This window comes from Saimiri boliviensis, chromosome 17 (assembly GCF_048565385.1).
Source record: "Saimiri boliviensis isolate mSaiBol1 chromosome 17, mSaiBol1.pri, whole genome shotgun sequence".
NCBI lineage: Eukaryota > Metazoa > Chordata > Mammalia > Primates > Cebidae > Saimiri > Saimiri boliviensis.
In genome coordinates, this window is record NC_133465.1 from 43,511,603 (window position 1) to 43,533,926 (window position 22,324).

At 46.9% G+C, this 22,324-nt stretch overlaps 1 protein-coding gene across 4 annotated transcripts in view; it reads right to left on the bottom strand.

Annotated features, from left to right (window-relative positions):
* Nucleotides 1-20,107, bottom strand: part of SP2 (Sp2 transcription factor) — a 33,940-nt gene extending 13,833 nt beyond the window's left edge. Inside the window, exons 1-3 of one of the 4 annotated variants that reach the window (XM_074388644.1) lie at nt 20,035-20,107; nt 18,406-18,518; nt 180-256 (exon numbers count right to left, since the gene is read on the bottom strand). In XM_074388644.1, coding sequence (XP_074244745.1) covers nt 180-242 — 63 coding nt within the window. In that variant the 5' untranslated portion in view covers nt 243-256; nt 18,406-18,518; nt 20,035-20,107. Of the gene's footprint in view, nt 1-179; nt 257-6,731; nt 6,799-9,166; nt 9,375-18,405; nt 18,519-20,034 lie in introns of those variants that run through there. The other 3 variants (XM_074388645.1, XM_003931214.4, XM_074388646.1) reach the window with 3 other exon arrangements.
* Nucleotides 20,108-22,324: the final 2,217 nt, after the last annotated feature.

Genomic DNA, 22,324 nt, shown 5'->3' on the forward strand with positions numbered 1-22,324 from the left:
ACCCAACTGTGGCACCTTAGGTAAATGACCATGGTTTCTCAGTAAAGAAAACGTGGCTAACTGGGCCTTCCCCAGTTGTATAACCTAGGGTATCTATAGTGAGACAGTGAAGAGAGTGTTTCGGTGAGTCTGTCCAGGATGCTGCAGCCCCAAGCCCTCAGAGCCCACTGCCTACTCGCCTGGGTGGTGGAGGCGGCAGGCTGCAGGTAGCCACTGGGACTGACAGCGGCAGTGGCAGCCATGCTGGTCTGTGAATCTGTTGGAAGAAAAGAAATGGAGTAATGTATAAGATACCCAAAAAGAACCCAAGCCCACTTGCTTCAGATTTTCTTTTCTTTTTTTTTGAGATGGAATTTTGCTCTTGTTGCCTAGAATGAAGTGCAGTGGCTTGATCTTGGCTCACTGAAACCTCTGCCTCCCAAGTTCAAGCGATTCTCTTGCCTCAGCCTCTCAAGTAATTGGGATTACAGGCGTATGCTACCACATCTGGCTAATTGTTTGTGTTTTTAGTAGAGATGGAGTTTCACCGTGTTAGGCAGGATGGTCTCATTCTCTTGACCTTGTGGTCTACCCGCCCCGGCCTCCCGAAGTGCTGGGATTACAGGCATGAGTCATCACACCCAGCCAGATTTCTTTTTGCCTCTATTTGTTGCTGCTTTTCCAAGGGAAGTTCATGCTTTCCCCCAGACTTCCCCACCCTAGGTTGGCAGCCTTATATCAAATTTCAGAAGATGACCTTCTCCTCTCCTCAGACTCAGCCATCTGAGGCTGTGAGGACAGCTAGTCCTGCTGTCATTGGACTGTCCCCTCCAGCCACCACAGTCTGGGATAACATGAAAATAAGCAAGACTATACCAGGACTCTCTTCTGTAACTCAGCTATGCCCTTTCTGCTGGGCACTGCTGGCTCTTCATAGCTAACCTGGAACCCCTCTATGATGAGCAGGGGGAACTCCCCAGCTAACCCTCTAGCTCTAACTCAAGCCTCCTGCAAACTCCTGCTGTAGGCAGATGCCAAAACTGACAGGGAAGCATGGCTCAGCCAGGATTTCTGACAAGGAGGACATACCTCCTACACTCCCAAGTCTTGGATGTTTTATGCTCAGCCTTCACCACAAAGGGTGGTGGCCCCAGGCAGCATATACAACACATAGGTCAATTCTTTACGTGAATTTACACTTTTACATAGTATAACAGGCATGGGCCCACAGGCATCAACCAAGACTCGGTAGAGCTAATGACTAACTGGATATAACAGGAGAAGGAAAACAGAGTAAATTCTATTTTTGTTTAAATGCGTATATATTTTCTTTTTTTGTTTTTGAGACAGAGTCTCGTTCTGTTTGCCAAGCTGGAGTACAGTGGCGTGATCTCAATTCACTGCAAGCTCTGCCTCCCAGGTTTTAAGTGATTCTCCTGCCTCAGCCTTCCAAGTGGCTGGAACTATAGGCATGCACCACCATGCCCAGCTAATTTTTATATTTTCAGTAAAGACAGGCTTTCACCATGTTGGCCAGAATGGTCTCGATTTTTTGATTTCGTGATCTGCTCACCTGGCCTCCCAAAGTGCCAGGATTACAGGCATGAGCCACCGCCCCCGGCCCGTGTGTATATATTTCTATATATGAATATAACCAAATAGGAAAAAGTCCTAAGCCATTATCTCCTAGTGGTAGAGTTTTGTTTGACTTTAATTTGCACCTTGTTTTTCTGTATTTTCTCATTTTCCCATGATAAATATACTCTATTGTACTTAAAAAAAAAAAAAAGGGAAGAAAAATAAGGTTGAGGAAGTAATGAAGGGACTCTCTACTGTGCTCTGAAGTCATCTAAAAGAGGCCAGGTACAGTAGCTCATGCGTGTAATCCTAGCACTTTGGGAAGCCGAGGCGGGAAGATTGCTTGAGCCCAGGAGTTCAAGCCTAAGCAACATAGGTAGACCCTGTCCCTAATAAAAAATTTTCAAAAAGAAAAAAACACAAGATCAGGAAAATGAAAGTCATGAGAATTTTAGAAGAAAGAATCTATGCCATCTTAAAGTTCATAAATCACTAAGGAAAAAAAAAAAAAAAAAAAAAACAAAAAACCACCAGGTAGACTCAGACTTGAATCCTGGACCTTTGGAAAGCAGATTTGAATAAGTACAGAAATAAGAGGGATATTACTTTGAAGACTCAAAAAGGAAAAAAGGCTCAGGGTGCATTCGGCTTGGAAGGCTAAGATGGAAGGATCATTTGAGGCCAGGAATTTGAGGCTGCAGTGCCCTATATCACACTTGTGAACAGCCACAACATTCCTGCCTGGATAACATAGCAAGACCCCATCTCAACCAAAAAGGCTCAGGGGTTAAGTCCTTCTAAGGAATTTGGCAAAAAGAGGATAGGTATTGGGCCAGGTGTGGTGGTTTACGCCTGTAATCCTAGCACTTTGGGAGGCTGAGGTGGGCAGATTGCCTGAGCTCAGAAGTTCGAGACCAGCCTGGGCAACATGGCAAAACCCCGTCTCTACTAAAAATACAAAAAATTAGCCAGGCATGGTGGCAGGTGCCTGTAATCCCAGCTACTTGGGAGACTGAGGCAGGAGAATCGCTTGAACCCAGGAGGTGAAGGTTGCAGTGAGCTGAGAAAACAGGACTGCACTCCAGCCTGGACAACATAGTGAGACTCTTTCAAAAAAAAAAAAAAAAAAGGAAAACAGGACAGATATTGGGAAAGCAGAACCATTCACATTTTGGCTGGCCTCAGGCTTCTCTTGTTTGGAAGAACAATTCTTAAATGGGGAAAGGTAAAGAAAAGGTGAAGGCACTGGGCGCAGTGACTCATGCCTGTAATTCCAACACTTTGAGAAGGTGAAGTGTGATGACTGCTTGAGGCCAGGAATTCGAGACCAGCCTAGGCAACACAGGGAGACCCCATCTCTACAAAAAATTTATTGGCCGGGCGCGGTGGCTCACACCTGTAATCCCAGCACTTTGGGAGGCCGAGGCAGGCGGATCATGAGGTCAAGAGATCGAGACCATCCTGGCCAACGTAGTGAAACCTCATCTCTACTAAAAATACAAAAAAATTAGCTGGACATGGTAGTGTGTGCCTGGAGTCCCAGCTCCTTGGGAGGCTGAGGCAGGAGAATTGCTTGAACCCAGGAGGCGGAGGCTGCAGTGAGCCGAGGTTGTGCCATTGCACTTCAGCCTGGCGCCTGGTGACGGAGTGAGACTCTGTCTCAAAAAAAAGAAAAAAAATTTTTTTTTAAATTAGCCTGATATGGTGGCACATGCCTGCGGTCCCAGTTACTTTAGTGATGCAGCAAGACCTTCATCTCCATTTAAAAAAAAAAGCCGGGCGCGGTGGCTCAAGCCTGTAATCCCAGCACTTTGGGAGGCCGAGGCGGGTGGATCACGAGGTCGAGAGATCGAGACCATCCTGGTCAACGTGGTGAAACCCCGTCTCTACTAAAAATACAAAAAATTAGCTGGGCATGGTGGCGCGTGCCTGTAATCCCAGCTACTCAGGAGGCTGAGGCAGGAGAATTGCCTGAGCCCAGGAGGCGGAGGTTGCGGTGAGCCGAGATCGTGCCATTGCACTCCAGCCTGGGTAACAAGAGCGACACTCTGTCTCCAAAAAATAAAAAAATAAAAAAAAAAAAAGTGAAGTGGAAACTGAAGCCCTGGATAGTTGATGAGCTGGTAAGAAAGCACATCAGTGCCTTAAATGGTTACCAGGCCTGAAGTCCACACAAACTGTACTCCAGAAGAGGGGAGACTTGAACAAATCTGTTTCTTAAAACATAGGGTTTTGGATGGACACATCAAGAGCATGGTATACACCAGGGTATTTTATTTCAACAGGCATCTCGCTGACATTTTCCTAATATTCTTGTGAATAAAAAGGGAAGAAACTTGGGCAATATGATAGTCTAGTTTGTGTGGGGCTAAGCTGAGCAAGCCTCCACCTAAGAAGTCTGCTGCGGCAAGGTCAACCAGTATATTGAACTGGGGTGGGTCTCAAGACCAGGGTTCACAGGCATCTCCACAGAGGCCTTTTTATTACTGTGTTTTCTCACTGTGATGATTTTTTTTTCTTTCTTGAGATGAAGTCTCATTCTGTCGCCAGGTTGGAGTGTAGTGGCAATGATCTCAGTACACTGCAACCTCTGCCTCTTGGGCTCATGTGATCCTCCCACCTTGACCCCCCCAAGTAGCTGGGACCACTGGTGCACACCACCACACCCAGCTAATTTTTGTGTATTTTCTAGAGACAGGGTTTCACCATGTTGCCCAGGCTTTTCTCAAACTCCTGGGCTGAAGCAATCCCACTGCTTCAGCCTCCCAAAGTGCTGGGATTACAGGCATGAACCAAACTCAGCCCAATCACCTTTTTAAAAATGAACATACCCAGGCATGGTGGCTCATGCCACTTTGGGAGACTGAGGCAGGCAGATCATGAGGTCAGGAGTTTGAGACCATCCTGATCAACTTGGTGAAACCCCATCTCTACTAAAAATACAAAAATCAGCCGGGTATGGTGGTGCACGCCTGTAATCCCAGCTACTCAGGATGCTAAGACAGGAGAATCGCTTGAACCAGGGAGGTGACAGAAGAATAACTTGAACCAGGGAGGCAGAGGTTGCAGTGAGCCAAGATCATGCCACTGCACTCCAGCCTGGGTGACAGAGTAAGACTCGGTCTCAAAAAAGAGAAATTAAATACACACACACACACACACACACACACACACACACACACACACACACACCATAGATCATCAGGTGACTGATGCATAACATTTCAGGGCCTGTGTATGTATTTATAAGTGCACCACCATAACTGTGTGGGCTAATTAGGACAACTTCATTCTGGACATTTAGTTCACAATGCATCTGTGCAAAGTGAAAGATAACGGCTTCAGAAGCAGTGGGAAGACTCTGTCACACTGACTGGCACACTACAGGATGGGTGTGCAGAACTCAAGGAGCCTAAGTGTCAAGTCTGTGCCATGCTTACATAGAAAAGCAATGATTTGATTTGGGTTTAGTCAAACATCACCCTCTCAGAATGATGCTGATAATTTTGTAGTTACATATGTGAACTGTTTTTTTGTTGCTGTTGTTTTTTTTGGAGACAGAGTTTTTGCTCGTCACCCAGGCTGGAGTGCAGTGGGTTGCAACTCACTGCAACTTCCGCCTCCTGGGTTCAAGCGATTCTCCTGCCTCAGCCTCCCAAGTAGCTAGGATTACAGACATGCGCCACCATGCATGGCTAATTTTTTATATTTGTAGTAGAGGCAGGGTTTCACCATGTTGGCCAGGCTGGTCTTGAATTCCTAACCTCAGGTGATCCTCCTGCCTCAGCCTCCCAAAGTGCTGGGATTAGTCATGAGCCACCTCGAGTGGATACACTGGTGAACTTTATAGGAACTGGATCAATGAGCTGACACACAGATTCATGTTCATACAAAATTAAGTTGTAATATTATAATGAAAATAATCGAAGCCAGCCCCAAACCATTTTTCCTTTAGACCAGTGGTGTTCAAACTATCAGATCACAAACCAGTTACAAAAACAATTTGCGTCAAGACCCAGCATATGCATACACACACCACACGTTCCTGTCCCATGCCCATTCAACAGAAGTTTCCTGAAACAAAACTCCCTTATTAAATGTGATGGACTGTAATATTTTTCTATTCTATTTCATTTTTTTAAATGCTGGCTGTGATCCACTAAATTGATTCTGTATCCTACAGGCTGGAAAACAGGCTTTAGAATGATATCCACCACCCGAGTTTAGCAAAGATCTAGATGACAAGTAAAATTTGCAGATGTTGGCTTGGCACTGTGGCTGACTCCTGTAATCCCAGCACTTTGGGAGGCTGAGGAGGGAGGATCATTTGGAGTCAGGAGTTCAAGGCCAGCCTGGCCAATATGGTGAAATCGTGTCTCTACTAAAAAATACAAAAAAATTAGCCAGGTGTGGTGGTGCATGCCTGTAGTCCCAACTGCTTGGGAGATTGAAGCAGAATTGCTTGAACCTGTGAGATGGAGGCTACACTGAGCCAAGATCGTGCCACTGCACTCGCACCTGCGTATCAGAGCTAGACTATCAAAACAAAAACGAAAACAAAAAAATTTGCAGACATCACAAAAGTTGGAAGGAGGTTCAAGAACACCTTTTTTTTTTTTTTTTTGAGATGGAATCTCGCCCTGTCACCCAGGCTGGAGAGCTATAGTATGATCTTGCCTCACTGCAACCTCCACCTCCTGGGTTCAAGTGATTCTTCTGCCTCAGCCTCCCAAGTACCTGGGATTACAGGCATGCACCATCATGCCTAGTTAATTTTTGTATTTTTAGTAGAGATGAGATTTCATCACATTGCCCAGAATGGTCTCGAACTCCTGACCTTGGCTGCCTCAGCCTCCCAAAGTGCTGGGATTACAGGCATGTAATTTGCAGACCTCATAAAAGTTGGAAGGAGGTTCAAGAACAAGAACATCTTTTTTTCTTTTTCTTTTTTTTTTTTTTTGTGAGATGGAATCTCGCTCTGTTGCCCAGGCTGGAGAGCTATGGTGTGATCTCGCCTCACTGTAACCTCCACTTCCTGGGTTCAAGTGATTCTTCTGCCTCAGCCTCCTAAGTACCTGGGATTACAGGCATGTACCAACACGGTGCATGGCTAGGGTTCAAGGACATCTTTCAAAATTGGTAGGTATAATGTTCAAGAACATGAGGCTCCATACCTAAATGAGATTCTAACTGTGTGGTTCATTAGTGGGACGGTCCTTCTTAGCCTCCTCATAGTGCCCTCTGTAAAACAAAGGTAATGTCATCCTTTTGGGATTTCTGTAAGGCTTTGATAATTTATATTACAGCATCGAGGGTTTAAAGGCATATAGAGGGTTTAAAGTTTAATAAGTCTTGGCCAAGTGCGGTGGCTTGCATCTGTAATCCCAGCACTTTGGGAGGCCAATGTAAGCAGATCACTTGAGCTCAGGTGTTTGAGACCAGCCTGGGCAACATGGTGAAACTCTGTCTCTATATTTAAAAAAAAAAAAAAAAAAAAAAAAAAGGTTTAGTAAGTCCTGCACTTAGATAAAAAGACTAATCATGGCCGGCACAATGGCTCACACCTGTAATCCCAGCACTTTGGGAGACTGAGGTGGGAGGATCACCTGAGGTCAGGAGTTTGAAACTACCTGACCAACATGGAGAAACCTGTCTCTACTAAAAATACAAAATTAGCCGGGCATGGTGGTGCATGCTTGTAATCCCAGCTACTCGGGAGGCTGAGGAAGGAGAATTGCTTGAACCCAGGAAGCGGAGGCTGTGGTGAGCTGAGATCGTGCCACGCACTCCAGGCTGGGCAACAAGAGCAAAACTCTGTCTGGGTGTGATGGCCGGCACCTGTAGTCCTGGCCACTTGGGAGGCTGAGGCATGAGAATCACTTGAACCAGGGAGGTAGAGGTTGCAGTGAGCCAAGATTGCACCACTATACTCCAGCCTGGGTGGCAAAATGAGATTCCCTTTCAAAAACAAAAAAAGAACCAATCACATGCATATAGGGCAGAAAGAGCCTAATAGTGCCATGTGGAAAAGTCCCAGTGGTTTTGACCTCAAGTTAAATGGGAGACAGCACAATCTAGATATGGCTGCCAAAAAGGCTACTGCAATCTTTGATTGAATTTCTAAAAGTTCAGTCATAGAACAAAAAATATCCTTGAAGTCTGCACACTTGGGCCACATCTGGAGTGTCAGGTTCTGTTCTGAGGGAGATTTTTAAAGGGGGATTTTATTTATTTCTTTCTTTTTTAAATAAAGACAGGGTTTCACCATGTTGGTCAGGCTGATCTTGAACTCCCGACCTCAGGTGATCCACCCGCCTTGGCCTCCAAAGTGCTTGGATTACAGGCATGAGCCACCACACCCAGCCTAAAGGGGGATTTTCAGAGGACAGCAGTGATCGTTGTAACCAGCATGCCACTTCCGCCTTTTAATAGGGCCATTTACTTTTAATGGGTTCAAAGGGTAGAACCAAGACTCCTGTGTGGACATTCTGAGGCAGATTTCAGTTAACTTAAGAGAGAAGTTCCAAAAGATGAAAATGAGTTGCCTTCTGAGGTACTACTATCTTCGCCCTTCTGTGGAATCACTTAACCAGAGGCAAGACATGTGTCCTTGCTGGAGTCAGGATGTTGAGATGGGGTGGGAAGTTGGACCAAATGATCTTTAAGATTTTTATTCATGGCGGGGCATGGTGACTCATGCCTGTAATCCCAGCACTTTGGGAGGCCTAGGCGGGCAGATCACTTGAGGTCAGAGGTTCCAGACCAGCCTGGCCAACACAGGAAAACCCTGTCTCTACTATAACTACAAAAATTAGCTGGGTGTGGTGATGCATAACTGTAATCCCAACTACTGGGGAGGCTGAGGCAAGAGAATTGCTTGAACCTGGGAGGCAGAGGTTGCAGTAAGCTAAGATCGCACCACTGCACTCCAGCCTGGGTGACAAGAGTGAGACTCTGTCTCAAAAAAAAAAAAAAAAAAAAAAAGAGGCCGGGCGCGGTGGCTCAAGCCTGTAATCCCAGCACTTTGGGAGGCCGAGGCGGGTGGATCATGAGGTTGAGAGATCGAGACCATCCTGGTCAACATGGTGAAACCCTGTCTCTACTAAAAATACAAAAAATTAGCTGGGCATGGTGGCTCATGCCTGTAATCCCAGCTACTCAGGAGGCTGAGGCAGGAGAATTGCCTGAACCCAGGAGGCGGAGGTTGCGGTGAGCCGAGATCGCGCCATTGCACTCCAGCCTGGGTAACAAGAGCGAAACTCCGTCTCAAAAAAATAAAAAAAAAAAAGAAAGAAAAAGAAAAGATGTTTATTCACTGGAAGAAAGTAAAGTAATTTAAAATAAATTTTAAAAAACAGATTTTTATACTTCTCAGACCATGTTGCTGATAAAAATACAAGATAAGTTTGTTGCTGGCACAACTGCAAAGAAAGGCAATGGCTCTCCCAGGAGGCTCCCCCAGGGCTCAGGTTTGCTTAGCTAAAATTAGAGAATGACTCTCTTAGACATCCTCTATTATAAAACAGAAGGGACATGGGATCAGCACAGAGTGTAAATGAAATGAGACAAATTAAAACTGGCCTAGTGTTTCTTCATCAGTCCTTATTACCCTGGATGCAAACTGTTTGGATACTGGGCAGGGTTCTGAGTGCTTCTTCAGTTAGGATGTTAAAGCAGAATCTACTGAAGGTAGCTGCAGACTGCTGGCGCTTGACGTTGCACCATCTCAGCTTGGTTTCATTTTCCTTCCCAGCTGGTTCCTGAAATACTCCTCTAGAGCTCAAGCCAATGTTTTTAAGTATCTTCCGTAGTGTCACTCAGAGCTTTATGGCCACAAGCTGCAGACCTGGGCAACCAAAAGAGAGACCAATCTCCCTGCCACCACAGAATTATCTCCTGGGATTAACCATGAAGGAGAAAAGAGAGGTATTTCCCACTGATGTTTGGAAATGAAAAGTGGTTAAGAAGAGGTAGTGTAGATACCTAACTGCAAGACTATGATCAAAGGCACTTTAGAATCTCATTAATTTGAAACCTTATATTTAAAATATATATTTTGGACAAAAATTGTGCTTAACTTTTCTTTCATACTATTTAAAGTGAGGCTAAATGGTGTTCAAAGATTGCAAAGGGACTCTTAGAGTAATTGTTTTATACCACTTCCACTATTTTAATAGTGCCATTTGCTTTTAACAGTAATTTACATCTGGTCACTGAAATCGACACTTAACAACATTGGTAAGTGGGATTAGTGCATATTCTTGAAAGAAAAAGCTGCACTGCTTTCGAAGTTTTATCATTCAGACTTTTCATTAAGTTAGGTTGGCTAAAACTTTCCCAATAGTCCCTAGGGTGGTGAAGTTTTACAATGATTTACTATATAAGCAACAGGACTTCTCTTAGGCGCCAAGGAAAACTCCAATGACATCACACAAGGTTTGAAGGCAGCATGGGGTGGGGATGGGGTTGCCAGTGCCTGATGGGACCACACACAACATTTCTTTCCCATATTGGAAACCAACTGAATCCCAAAACCAGCAGAAAATCATCCCCTGAGTTTCTGGACTCTTGATGTATTATTGATCATCTGCCTCTATCCTGTCCCCTCCAGCATGGCCTTCTCTTCCTCCCCACTTGACCAAACTTGGTAGAAAAACTGCTGGCACCCTGCTGTCCCCTCCTTCCTTTCCTACTCACTCATTTCCCAGCAGCATTGGGACGACCACCCTGGCACTGTGCTCACAATGCATTTGGCCCAGGTCGCCAGCAACCTCCTTGCTGCTCAATCCAACAGACCCTCTGACCAGTCCCTCCTCCTTGAAATTCCCATGGATTTTCTTCCACCTCTCCTGCCACCTTTTCCCCTTGTGGGCTTCTCTTCCTTTACCACCCCTTAAATACTGATGTTCCCCAACATCTGTTCTTTCTCCTCATCTAGCACCCTTTCCCTGGGTGACCATGCCTACTTGCACACTTTTATGTACCTTCCACAGGCTGGGGACTCATAGGCCTGTGTCTGGCCTGGGTCTCTGCTCCACGTGTTGGACCCGTACATCCAGCCCTCTATGGGTCTTCTACTAGGGCTGGCCACAGACACTTCCAGCACTGAGCTGTCAACTTTGCCCATTCTTTCCCCAGCTTTCTCACCCTCGGCCACCACAGGCCTTCTTCCAGATCCTTGAAAAATCTTCGTCTCTACACCTGCCTTTCCTTGCTTACAATTCTTTCTGTTCTCTTCACTAGCTAAGTCCTCACCCTTCAGGTCTCTAGCTGTTTTACTTTCCCAGCATAATTTAAGACCCATTATGTAACAGGTATGCCATTTCCTCAAGAGAGGCCTTTCTGGACCCCTGAGATGAGGTTAACTCCTTTGGGAACACTCACCACCCATTAAATAATCATGAGCTTAATGTATGCAAGGGCTCCCCAGGATGGGCCATGTCTGTCTGCACCACTGAACTGCTGACACCAACCCTGGCACATGGTTCACAGACACCTTCAGTGCCCACAGGCTGCATGAATATCCTGGGTTAAAACAGCCTCTCTTCTGGTATCTCCAATCAGGACAAAACCTGAGTATCCCCCTCATTGCCAATCAATCATCAGATCCTTATGATTCCACCTCATAAACAGTAATCTTCCTGTAGTGTACCCAGGCTCCCCGCCCTCATCACCATGATCCACCTGAGATACTGCCCACGGCCTCCAAAACTGCTTCCTGGCCACTGGCCTCCCCCTTAGCCAGCCTCCACAGTTTGGTCAGAATGCTCTTTTTAAAGTGCAGATCCCATCCAGCCACTCTCCTGATTAACCCCCTCAATTGTTCCCCGATGCTTTTTTTTTTTTTTTGGAGACAGAGTCTTACTTTGTCGCCAGGCGCCAGGCTGGAATGCAGTGGCACAATCTAGGCTCGCTGCAACCTCCGCCTCCTGGGTTCAAGCAATTCTTCCGCCTCAGCTTCCCAAGTAGCTGGGACTACAGGCACGTGCCACCAAGCCCAGCTAATTTTTTTTATTTTTAGTAGAGACGGGGTTTCACTATGCTGGCCAGGATGGTCTCGATCTCTTGACCTCGTGATCCGCCCGCCTTGGCCTCCCAAAGTGCTGGGATTGCAGGCTTGAGCCACCGCGCCCGGCCCCCTGATGCTCTTATAAAGGCCGAAACAAGCTGTCCCTCCCTGGTCCTCCCCCCGACCTCTTGCCCTTTTAACTCTCCCAACACACACTTCAGTTTTTTCATTTCTGGAATTAAAACACGCCACCCTGTCTCACTTGGATCCTGAAGCACACTCTTCCATTTGCCTGGCCAGCTTCTGTCCTTCAGAGCTCATTTATACTTTCACTTGGGGAAAGCCTTTCCTGACCTCCACCTCAAGTCCAGGGCAGGTGACCCTGCCACCTGCCAGTGCATACTTCCCAAGGCACCCTTCCGCTCTGTCCCACCAACACAGAGCAGGGAGTGTGTCTCTGTCCCACAGGTCTTTCTAGGGCTGACTTGGGGAGAGCACGTAACAGGAAGAGACCTCTGAGCCCTGACCGCCAGGCTACAGGCTGTCCGACTGGTCCTTTCATTGAGGACGCGACTGTTGAGACCCAGCAAATAAGAAAAGACACCTACAGAAAGACAACAGTGGGCTTTAGGAAGGTTTTCCTTCTGGAGAGAACTTGATTTCCAACTCAGGCCTTGGGAGTATTCAGCTTTTTCGGCCTGTGGGTTCCTGCCATAGTGGCTCTGGCTTTCTCAGCCTTCTGCTATGGTATTTCCCCTGGAGGAATTTCACACTGTGCAAACAGTCTTTTGGTTGGCTATTTTGGTCAGCTCAGCTGGGCCTTAGGCCAACAAAGCAGTTTCTAGGCCCAGGCTTTTCCAGTTGCCTGGCCTGGAAGAATTCAGAGCTGGTGAGGGAAAAGCATGCCTTGACTGGTTTTAGAGAACAAAGATGGACCTCAAAGGAAGCTGACAAATGGGGTAAGAGAATCCACTTGGATGAAGAGAGCAGCAACCTCGGTAGTGAAAGACTCCAAATTGTACTGAACATTTCAATGAGAAGCAGACCTCAGCAATCACAAAAACCATTATAAGGTTGGCACAGTGGCTCACACCTATAATCCCAGCACTTTGGAAGGCCAAGGCAGAGGGATCAGTTGAGGCCAGGGTTCAAGACTAGCCTGGGCAACACAACAAGATGCCATCTCTACAAAAAACGTTTACAAACTTGCTGAAAGTGGTGGTGTGTGCCTGTAGTCCCTGCTACTTAGGAGACCAAGGCCAGAGGATTGCTTGAGCCTGGGAAGTCAAGGCTGCATGAGCTGTGTTTGCACCACTGCGCTCTGGCCTGGGTGACAGTAAGACCATGTTTTAAAAAAAATAAATAAAAATTTTAAACGAACAAATAAACAAAAACCATTGTAAAACAGCCCAATAACAGTGAAACAAATTTCACTGACTTTCATCAAATGAGGACAACTCTGGGCAGTGGCTTGCTAATGCTACAGGCCGAAGGAAGAAGGTGAGTAAGAAATAGAGATCTTATCTCCACATTAACCCTTTACTGAGCCTCCCATCTTCCCTCCCTGTAACTTGGACCCCCCAGCCTCAGGCAATGACCCTTAGGTGTGTCCACAATTTCATCAAGAAGTTAAAATTTCCCTCATCAGCTAAGATCCATTATGTCTCCCCTTCTCTCCAAGCCAAACCCCTTACAAGAGTAACCTATACCTACTGTCCTTAATTTCTCTCTGCTAGCTTTTCTTAAACCTGCTCCAGCCAGGCTTGCCTTCCCCATGCATGCCACCAAAAGTGTTCATGCCACCAGACACTTCCACGTTGCTAAAAACCTAACGGCTACTTCTTAAACCAAATCGTCTGTGTTGCTCTGACAGTTGATTGCTCTTCTTCCTTTTGATCTTGGCTCACTGCAACCTCCCCCTCTTGGGTTCAAGCAATTCTCCTGCCTCAGCCTCCTGTGTAGCTGGTATTACAGGCATCTGTCACCACGCCTAGCTAATTTTTTGTATTTTTAGTAGAGACAGAGTTTCACCATGTTGGCCAGGCTGGTCTCCAACTCCTGACCTCAAGAGATCTGCCCACCTCAGCCTCCAAAAGTGCTGGGATTACAGGTGTGAGTCACCATGACCGGCTGCTTCTTCCTTGAAACATTTTCTTCACTTGGCCTCTAGGACACACTTGCCAAGTTGGTCTTCTATTTCTCTGGCTAACTTCTCCCATATCTCCTTTGCTGGTTCTTCCTCTCTTCTCTCAAATTCGAAATGATTGGGTTGCCCCAGGACTGTCTCAGGACCTTTCTTCTGTCTACACCTGTTTCCTAGATGATTTTGTCTAGTCTTGTGGGTTTAGAAACCAGTAAGATATAGATTCTATGTAATTTTGACTCTCAAATTTCCATCTCCAGACTTGTATATCCAACTGCCTACTGACATTTCCACTTGGATGTATTAATAGACGTTGTAAATCTAGCCCCAAACAGTGCTCCCAATTTGAAGGAATTTTGACTCCTTCAAAATTCCTCACTGCAGTGAACAAATAGTAACTCCGTCCTTCCAGCTGCTCAGCACTACAACCTTGAGAGTTGACCTTATCTTTTTTCCACACCCTACACTTGACAGCAAACACTTTGGCTCTATCTTCAAAACATATGCCAAACCTGACTGCTTCCACCACCTCCTCTGTCATCACCTAAGTCCAGGTTTCTATCAGGTCTCCCATGGATTAACTGAGAAACCTCCTAGCTATGCTTCTGACCTTGACCCCATCTGTCTATTCTCAATACCTCCAGAGTAAGACCTATCACACTTAAATGAAACCATGTTATTCCTCTGCTTGGAGGCCCCCAATACCATCCCATCTCCCACTCAAAGTAAGAGCTAATGTCTCCACAGTGAGACATAAGGCCCATGTGACCTGCCCTGTCATTCTCCCTCTCTCACTGCTTCAGCCATGCCGGCACCCTGCTGTTTCTGAACATACCAAGTATGGCCCCAGCTGAAGGCCTCTGCATTTACTCTTCTCTCTGCTTGAGTTCTCACCCTTTTCCCCTCACCCGAGATAGAACAAGGCTCAATCTCCTCCCAACTCCTTCAGGGTTTTACTCAGATGAAACCTTAACATTGAGACCTTCCCTGACCACCCTATGTGAACTGATACTCCCCCACCAGCTCTTTCCTTATCATCGTTTTGCCTCCTTAGCACTTCTCACTGTGTAACAAATATCTATTAGTTATTCATTGTCTCCCACTGATGTAAGCTTTCAAAGGCAGGGACTTCTCTGCCTTACTCCCTGATGTACCCCTAGTCCCTGGCACGTGGTAGGTGCTTAATAATCTATACTTGTTGAATAAGTGAATGAATAAATCCTGGAGGCTTTAGAGCAGGAGAGCCTACAGAGTATTGCAACCAAAGGAGAAAAGCTGCAGATTTGCATATCCTGGCACTAGGCCAGGATCCACTCCACAGCTGGATTTAGCTGAGCCAGACCCTGATGGAACGCTCAACCTCACCAGTCACCTCACATGTGGGCCAGTGCAGTCCGGTCCTGCTCTGGGTCAAAAATGACAAAGCCCACACCTCTCATCACCACATCAGGTACCACTGCATTTCAGTGCTTCATACACTGGGGGAAAGTTAAGATAAGGAAGGCAATGGAATTTGAATAAGGCCTGTCTGTCTCCACCCTTAATTATTCTTTTCAAAACGTGACTATGTCATTTGCTAGTTTGCATCCTGACTGGGTTACACCCCTTTGTACTGGAATGGACTCTGGAAGTGAGTGGGTGGGGGGACTGCCTAGGGTGATGAGAACCTGATCAAAGCAGGCCCAAGAAACAGCATTAAGTTTTTTTTGTCAAAGAATACTGGCCCTCAGAATTCTTAGAGAAAAGGAGAAAAAAGAAAACAAGATATACTTTTTCCCCTAAAGAATTTCATTATGTGCTTTGGCACATTTATTTGAGTCACTCCCCACATTTATCCTGGGCCAGGATCAGTTTTTTTTTTTTTTTGAGATGGAGTCTTGCTCTGTCACCCAGTCTGGGGTGCAACGGCACACTCTAGGCTCATTGCAACCTCTGCCTCCCAAGTTCAAGCTGGGACTACAAGCGCGTGCCACCACACCTGGCTGATTTTTGTATTTTTAGTAGAGATGGGGTTTCGCCATGTTAGCCAGGCTGGTCTTGAACTCCTGACCTTAAGTGATCTGCGCGCCTCACCCTCCCAAAGTGCTGGAATTACTGGCATGATCACAGAGCCCAGCCCTGGGCCAGGATCAGCTGGAATGAGTAGTGATTTCATTTCCCCTGAGATGACAGAGCTGGCTTACCATTTACGTTTTTAGAGGCTGGGAAATGTCTTGGTCTTTTTTCTTCTAGGCTGATCTGAGAAGATTCCCAATTATCAACTGGGAGTAGAAATATTCTGCTTCCGATTAAGTGGCCTTGCCTGCTCACTCTTATTCCCTATTCACACTCTCTTGGAGGCCACTTTGTGATTCTACCAAATCCTATAGGAGAGGTGACAACCCCAAAGAGGAGGCTCTAGAAAGATGACACTTGGAAATGTGTAAGCTACTGTCTGCTAGCTTCCCCTGAGCCACTTTTACCCTTTGATTGAGATGAAAGGTCAGCTAACTGCCTAAATCACCACAAAGGGACAAACAGGTATCTCAGAGCAGTTAGCAACAAAAACAAGTAAGCTAAGCCTCTGCACTGCAATGTGGCAGGGCTTCTAGCTAGGTATAGCAAGCAAGTGTGGTATGGAGACACAATGCAGCAAAGGGAATGAGATGCCAATGAAGGATTCCAACAGTTGGGTCTGCAAGTATGCTTGTCCTATGACACACACAGCCTCGATATCACTGCTCACTGGGGGAGTCAGAGAAACATCAGCCCTTTCATACCCCCTTGCTCCTGAGCAGAGCTCATCTCCCAAGAGTACATCAGCCTGCAACCCAGTCTAATAAGAATCACAGTAATCCCCTGTGCCATTGGTGGCTTCCAAGCATTCTGAAAGTGCTTCCTAGACATGGAGTGGAAGCCATGACTTCCCGTAAGCTGCCAGTGCTGCCTCTGAACTCACGTGGAGGTTCTTTTTTTGGTGTCCCCAGAGGCAGTAGAAAAATCCATTTTCCATTTTGGAATCTATCAAGTAGGACAACTCTACCACTTGGGTGCATCTCCTCAAGGGCAATCTCTACTCCCTTTCCTACATGGCCTGACAGTACCGTTGAGTTAGAAATGTCCCATGTTGGCTGGGCACAGTGGCTCACACCTGTAATCCCAGCACTTTGGGAGGCTGAGGTGAGAGGATGGCTCAAGGCTAGGAGTTTGAGACCAGCCTGGCATAGAGAGACTGCACCTCTATTATTTTAAAGAAGAAATGTCCCATATTTTTGCCCTCCTCACTCATCTTTCCACCTTGCTCCAATAGATTGCTGACAGAAAAGTGAGACTTCCTCCACCCTGAGGTCTCCTAAGAATGCTGCCAGCCAAAACAAGATCTGCTGATAATTGAGGAAGAGCATCTTTAAAAAGACGCTCAACAATATTTCAGAAACATAAAGATCTAAGTGTCAGCTCTATGAGGGAAGAAATAAAGAGAAAGAACATTTTTTCCTCCTACAACAGGTCTAGACAGTACCATATAAGGAGTTGCATGAACATCCAAAACAAAAGCAAGGCAAAAAGAAATAAGCAAAAAAGCAACAAATGCATTCCAAAATGATGTCCATTTCTCAGCCCAGAGATGTACCAGGTACTGGTTTAGTTCAGCCTGTAGGTGCTGGGAACAAATCTGAGCCAGCTGCAAAAAGGGAAAACTCCATACATATCACCCAATGAACCTCTAAGAAAGTATATAAGCTTCTCTGAACAGATTTTACTCCAGGTTTGCAGCCCACAATGTTTAAGATCAGACTATGAGGTTAAATCTTGTAAACTCAGAAGCGGTCAGGCTACTCCCTAAACTTTGTAATTCTCTACACATCCTTTAAAGCAGTGTTTCTCTGCATCTTTCATTCCACAGTCATTGTCCACCTGATCCAAAATATCCTCAGTTTTTCAATGTTTGGAAGCAGGGTTTCCAATTTTTGTGTATACAGAAAAGGGGGGGGCGTGGAATAAGTCTTTGGAAAAGAACATGCTACGTATCTATAACAGAAATATGAGTGGGCAAGATTTAGAGGATTGCTGAAACAAAGCCAAATACTAAGGTCTACTGGTTGGCTGCAACAAGTTTAAGATGTCTTCATAAGGGCCCTGGTTGGGAAATACTGTACTTGCTTACAGTAAGCTTGGGAACTGCTACAGACCTGTAGCAAAGGGCTGTTCAGCTTCTCTAAAAGGCTGCTATTAACCACCGGAAGAACTAAGAAGTTCAAGGCCAAAATATCAAAATGAACCAACCACTCTACTTGCTGAAAATAAAAGTTTCTTTACCCCAGACATTTGCCCAAATCTTTTTTTTTTTTTTTTTTTTTTTTTGAGATGGAGTCTCACCCTGTTGCCCAGGCTGGAGTGCAGTGGCACAATCTTGGTTCACTACAACCTCCGCCCCCTGGGTTCAAGTGATTCTCCTGCCTCAGCCTCCTGAGTAGCTGGGATTATAGGCGTGTGCCACCATGTCCGGCTAATTTTTGTATTTTTTTAGTAGAGACAGGGTTTCACCGTGTGGGCCAGGCTGGTCTCAAACTCAGAATCTCGTGATCCACCCGCCTCGGCCTCCCAAAGTGCTGGGATTACAGGCGTGAACCACCACGCCCAGCCTTGTAGTAGCTTTTAACCAAAGAGGTTAAGCCTCTGTACAACCAAGAGGAAGAACTAGAATTAGAAAACTTACCAATTGCCCCAGCCAATGAGAATCCATTTCCAACAGGTATTAATGCCTGTTAGAAGCCACTGGAACACTGACATCATCAGCCCAATTGATAGGTTGTCTGATAGATTCGCCCCCTTCATCACACACAAGAATTTAAAACAAAACAAGACACTGCAGTTATATTCATTATTGCAGACAATGGGTTTCTTTATGTTAGTAATTGAAATTACTGCTGCGGTCTGGACTCCACCATTATTCCCTCTGCAGCCTGTGAGGCTGGCCAACACTGTAAACCTCCTAACCCTAAAAATCGTAATCCAGAATGCCACCTCAATACAGCCCTCCGCTGTGAAACTGAATGCCTTCTGGGGTACAGCATGAAACAGTTTTAGACAGTGCATGCCAGTGCACCTTGAAACAGTCAGTGTCCTTCCATCTGCAATGAAATCTGCGGGAAACTTGAGTCAATTCATTGTTTAAAGCAGATCTACTGGCTCATACCTTTCTCTAGGAAACAATAAGTGAACAAGAAGTAACCTCAGAAGAAGAAAGAACTTTGGGAGAATGCACTGAGAAAAGCCAGACTGAGTCCCCTTGGATGAAGTTAATTAAGGAACAAACATGACAGGATATTGGAATCACAACCAAGGAATGCAGTGAGGACAGGTTTCTCAGTTGCCCAGAGAAAACATAGTTCCTTTTGAACTAAAATTAGAAAGCCGCTGAGAAGGAAACGTAAGAAGCATGGGTAAGAAGCTGAAAACCGTAAGTCAGCAATGGGGATGGAGGTGTGCTGAGGAAGAGAGCAAGTTTCTGTTTTATTTCTTCTGTAATTCCTTAAGATTAGTTTGCACCTGAGCTTTGGGATTGCAGTAGTCTCCCCCACGGGGCGTCAAGTTAACAGGCTGGGAGCTCTGGCAACAAGTTCCAAACTTCTCATAATTCTGCTAAGAGCTGGCAGATATCTAGCTGGAGGCTCAAGGATCCAAGTGCAAACATTAAAGGAAGGTTTTTGCCTACTACCCAGTGAGAGGTGATCTGCCCAGGGAGTGCCCTCGTGTCTTGACACCATCTCCCGATTAGGATACATCGGTAACCGGGCTGGCGTCGACGCCCAGCAGTGCCCAGCTGGTTGACAGCGTCCAGATCTCAAGCGTTCCCTCGCCCCTCTCTGTACTCCGGGGAGCCCTAAATCGCTGGTGGGCATCTACAGTTAAGAGTGCAAGAAGGCCCCTCAGACACGGGGTGAGCACGAGGGCTGTCGGCTGCCTCCTCGAAGCAGACTCAGGCATAGTCCGCCCAGGCGGGAGAGCAGTTTTGAGGTGGGTCGGCATCCGACTGAGGGGTGCCAGGCCGCCCCGGTGCCCGCGCCTCTTGCTGGCCCCCGGAAGCGCCGCCCTCCTGCCCAGCGGGCTCCGAGGGGGCGGGGAGTCGAACGCCCCCTTCCGGGTGCCTCCGCCCGGCTGGCCAGCCCCGCTCCTCCTCCGGGCGGGAATCCTCCCTCCCCCGCCCCTCCCGAAGCCGGGCCCCGGCGTCAGGCCCGGCCCCAGGGGGGAACCCCCGGCCTCGGCTCCCCCTCCCCGCGGCCTCTGCCCGTCTTCCTGACCCTTGGGGGCCGGGAAGACCCCGCCGGCAGCGGCCGGGACCCACCGCTCATTACGACATCTTCCTCCCTGGCCTCCGCCGCCTCCGCCGCCACCGAGAGCCTGACACCGCCCGCCTAGCACCCGCCAATCCCGGAGCCCGCCACCGCCCGAGCGACGGCAGCCTTGACCAATAAGCGCTTGGAACATTGGGGACCGACAGCACTACTAACCAATCAGCCAGAGGCGTCTAGAGCGACGTTGACTTGGCCAATAGGTCTATGCAATGTCACTGATTGACGGTAGAACCCACCAACCGGAAGGCAATTGAAGAATGAACGACATGTTCACCAGCCAATTGAAGGGATTCAAAGTCCCGCCTACTGGGTGGTTGATGGACAGCAACAGGAAGCTGGGAGGGGAGGGGCTTAGCCGAGGAGTGCTTTTGTATTGGTCGTGTTTGACCTCCCACCCACCTCTAACCCAAAGGATAAGTGATAGATTTGCCCTGAAGCCAATCAGAAGTCCTTAGGGTGAGGCCCACAAATGCCTCATAAATAGCATATACATTGCGCCTTAAGTAGAGGCTCTCCCAGGTGTGGCAGGAGTTTTCACGTGCTCTTCGGCAGTAGCCGGCTGCCACTCAACCCCATTCCTGGTGAGTGGAAAGCCACCAACCTTTTATTTAGTTCCTCGCTCGTCATCGCCTCGGGAGGGGCGACTTTGTACAGTGAAGCACTGGGGTCCGGCACCATAGTGGGAGTTGGGATTGTTACGCGACGCTTTTGAGGGGATTTTCCCAATCGGTTAAGCCCCCGTTAATCCTCACATGGTTATTGCGGCGCCCCCCATAGCCCACAGTCCCTAACGTGTGCATCTGAACCATCTGAAGCTCTAAAGGCAGGTTCCTCGGGCCGCCTCTTCTAATTCGACTTGGTACTTCATGGGGCGTGCCTAGAATCTGCATTTTAACAAGGGCCTCCCGTGGACAGAATTGCACGCTCGAGTTTGAGAAGCACTCTCCCGGGGCTAAGCCAGTCAGAGCGTCGCTTCTGAAGAGGAAAAAAAAAAAAAATGCACTGCTTGGCCTCTGCCCTACTTGCCCTTACCTCGAAATGAGGTAAAGCACTTGGTAGGCACTATCCGGGTAGGTTTTTTGGGGTGTGTGTGTGTGTGTGTGTGTGTGTGTGTGTGTTTTAGAGACGAGGTTTCATCATGTTGGTAGGGATGGTCTCGAACTCCTGACTTCCCAGGTGATCAATCCGCCTCGGCCTCCTAAAGTGCTGGGATTACAGGCGTGAGCCACCGCGCCTGGCCCGGGTAGTTTTATCTTTGCTCCCAAGTCTCTTCCGACAACTTCGGAAGGCTGCCTGGCTTAGTGAGGGGAATCCATTCTGGCTGCAGAGCAGCCTGGGTTTGAAACCTACTCATGCCAGTAACTTAGGCAGGGTACCGAAGCTCCCTGACCCTCGTGTCATCAGTAAAACGAGGTTGATCACATCTACACCTTAGAGCAATGGGTTAAAAAAAATAAAAATAAATAAAAATAACCCATCCTGAGAAATACATTTTGCATACTGACCACTACGCTTCTATTTGCATGAGAGTGTAATAAGGTTTCCGAAAACAATGCTTACTACTTGTGTCGCATTGATAGTTTCTATGTATATCCTATCCTATCTTATTCTCTTTCTTGTTGATCATGACTGGCAGTTTGAAAAACACTGCTAGAAAAAGTTGTTGTGATAATACCAAATGCAGAGCAGAATGCCAGGTACACAGTAATTGCTGAATAAATGTTTATAGCCTCTTCCAGTCTACTACTCTGTGCTAGCCTTTGAAAAACAAGACTTTAGACCAGGCGTCCCCAAACTACAGCCGGCCGCACTTCAGGAAGGGGCACCTCTTTCATTGGTGGTCAGTGAGAGGAGCACAGTATGTGGCGGCCCTCCAACGTTCTGAGGGACAGTGAACTGGCCCCTGTGTAAAAAGTTTGGGGATGCCTGCTTTAGACGTTATCACTTCTAGTAAAGAGCCTTCATGGGATCCGTATTGCCTAGATAAAGCCCAAACTCCTTTTTTTTTTTAGGCAAAGCCCTCCACATTCTTTTATTTATTTATTTATTTTTTTAATTTTATTTTTTAGGGGACTGTAGCCAGATGAAGATCCACACTTTTTTTCTTAACCTCAGCATCCACCAGAGTACACACTCTTACTTGTGTATCTTTCATGCGTTATCTCCTCCCTCTACCCCCATTCCCTTCCTATAACTCTTACCCTTCCCCCCCCTGCCCCCACCACCGCAGAAAAGATTTCACGGATCTTTTTTTTTTTTTTTTTTTTTTTTTGAGACGGA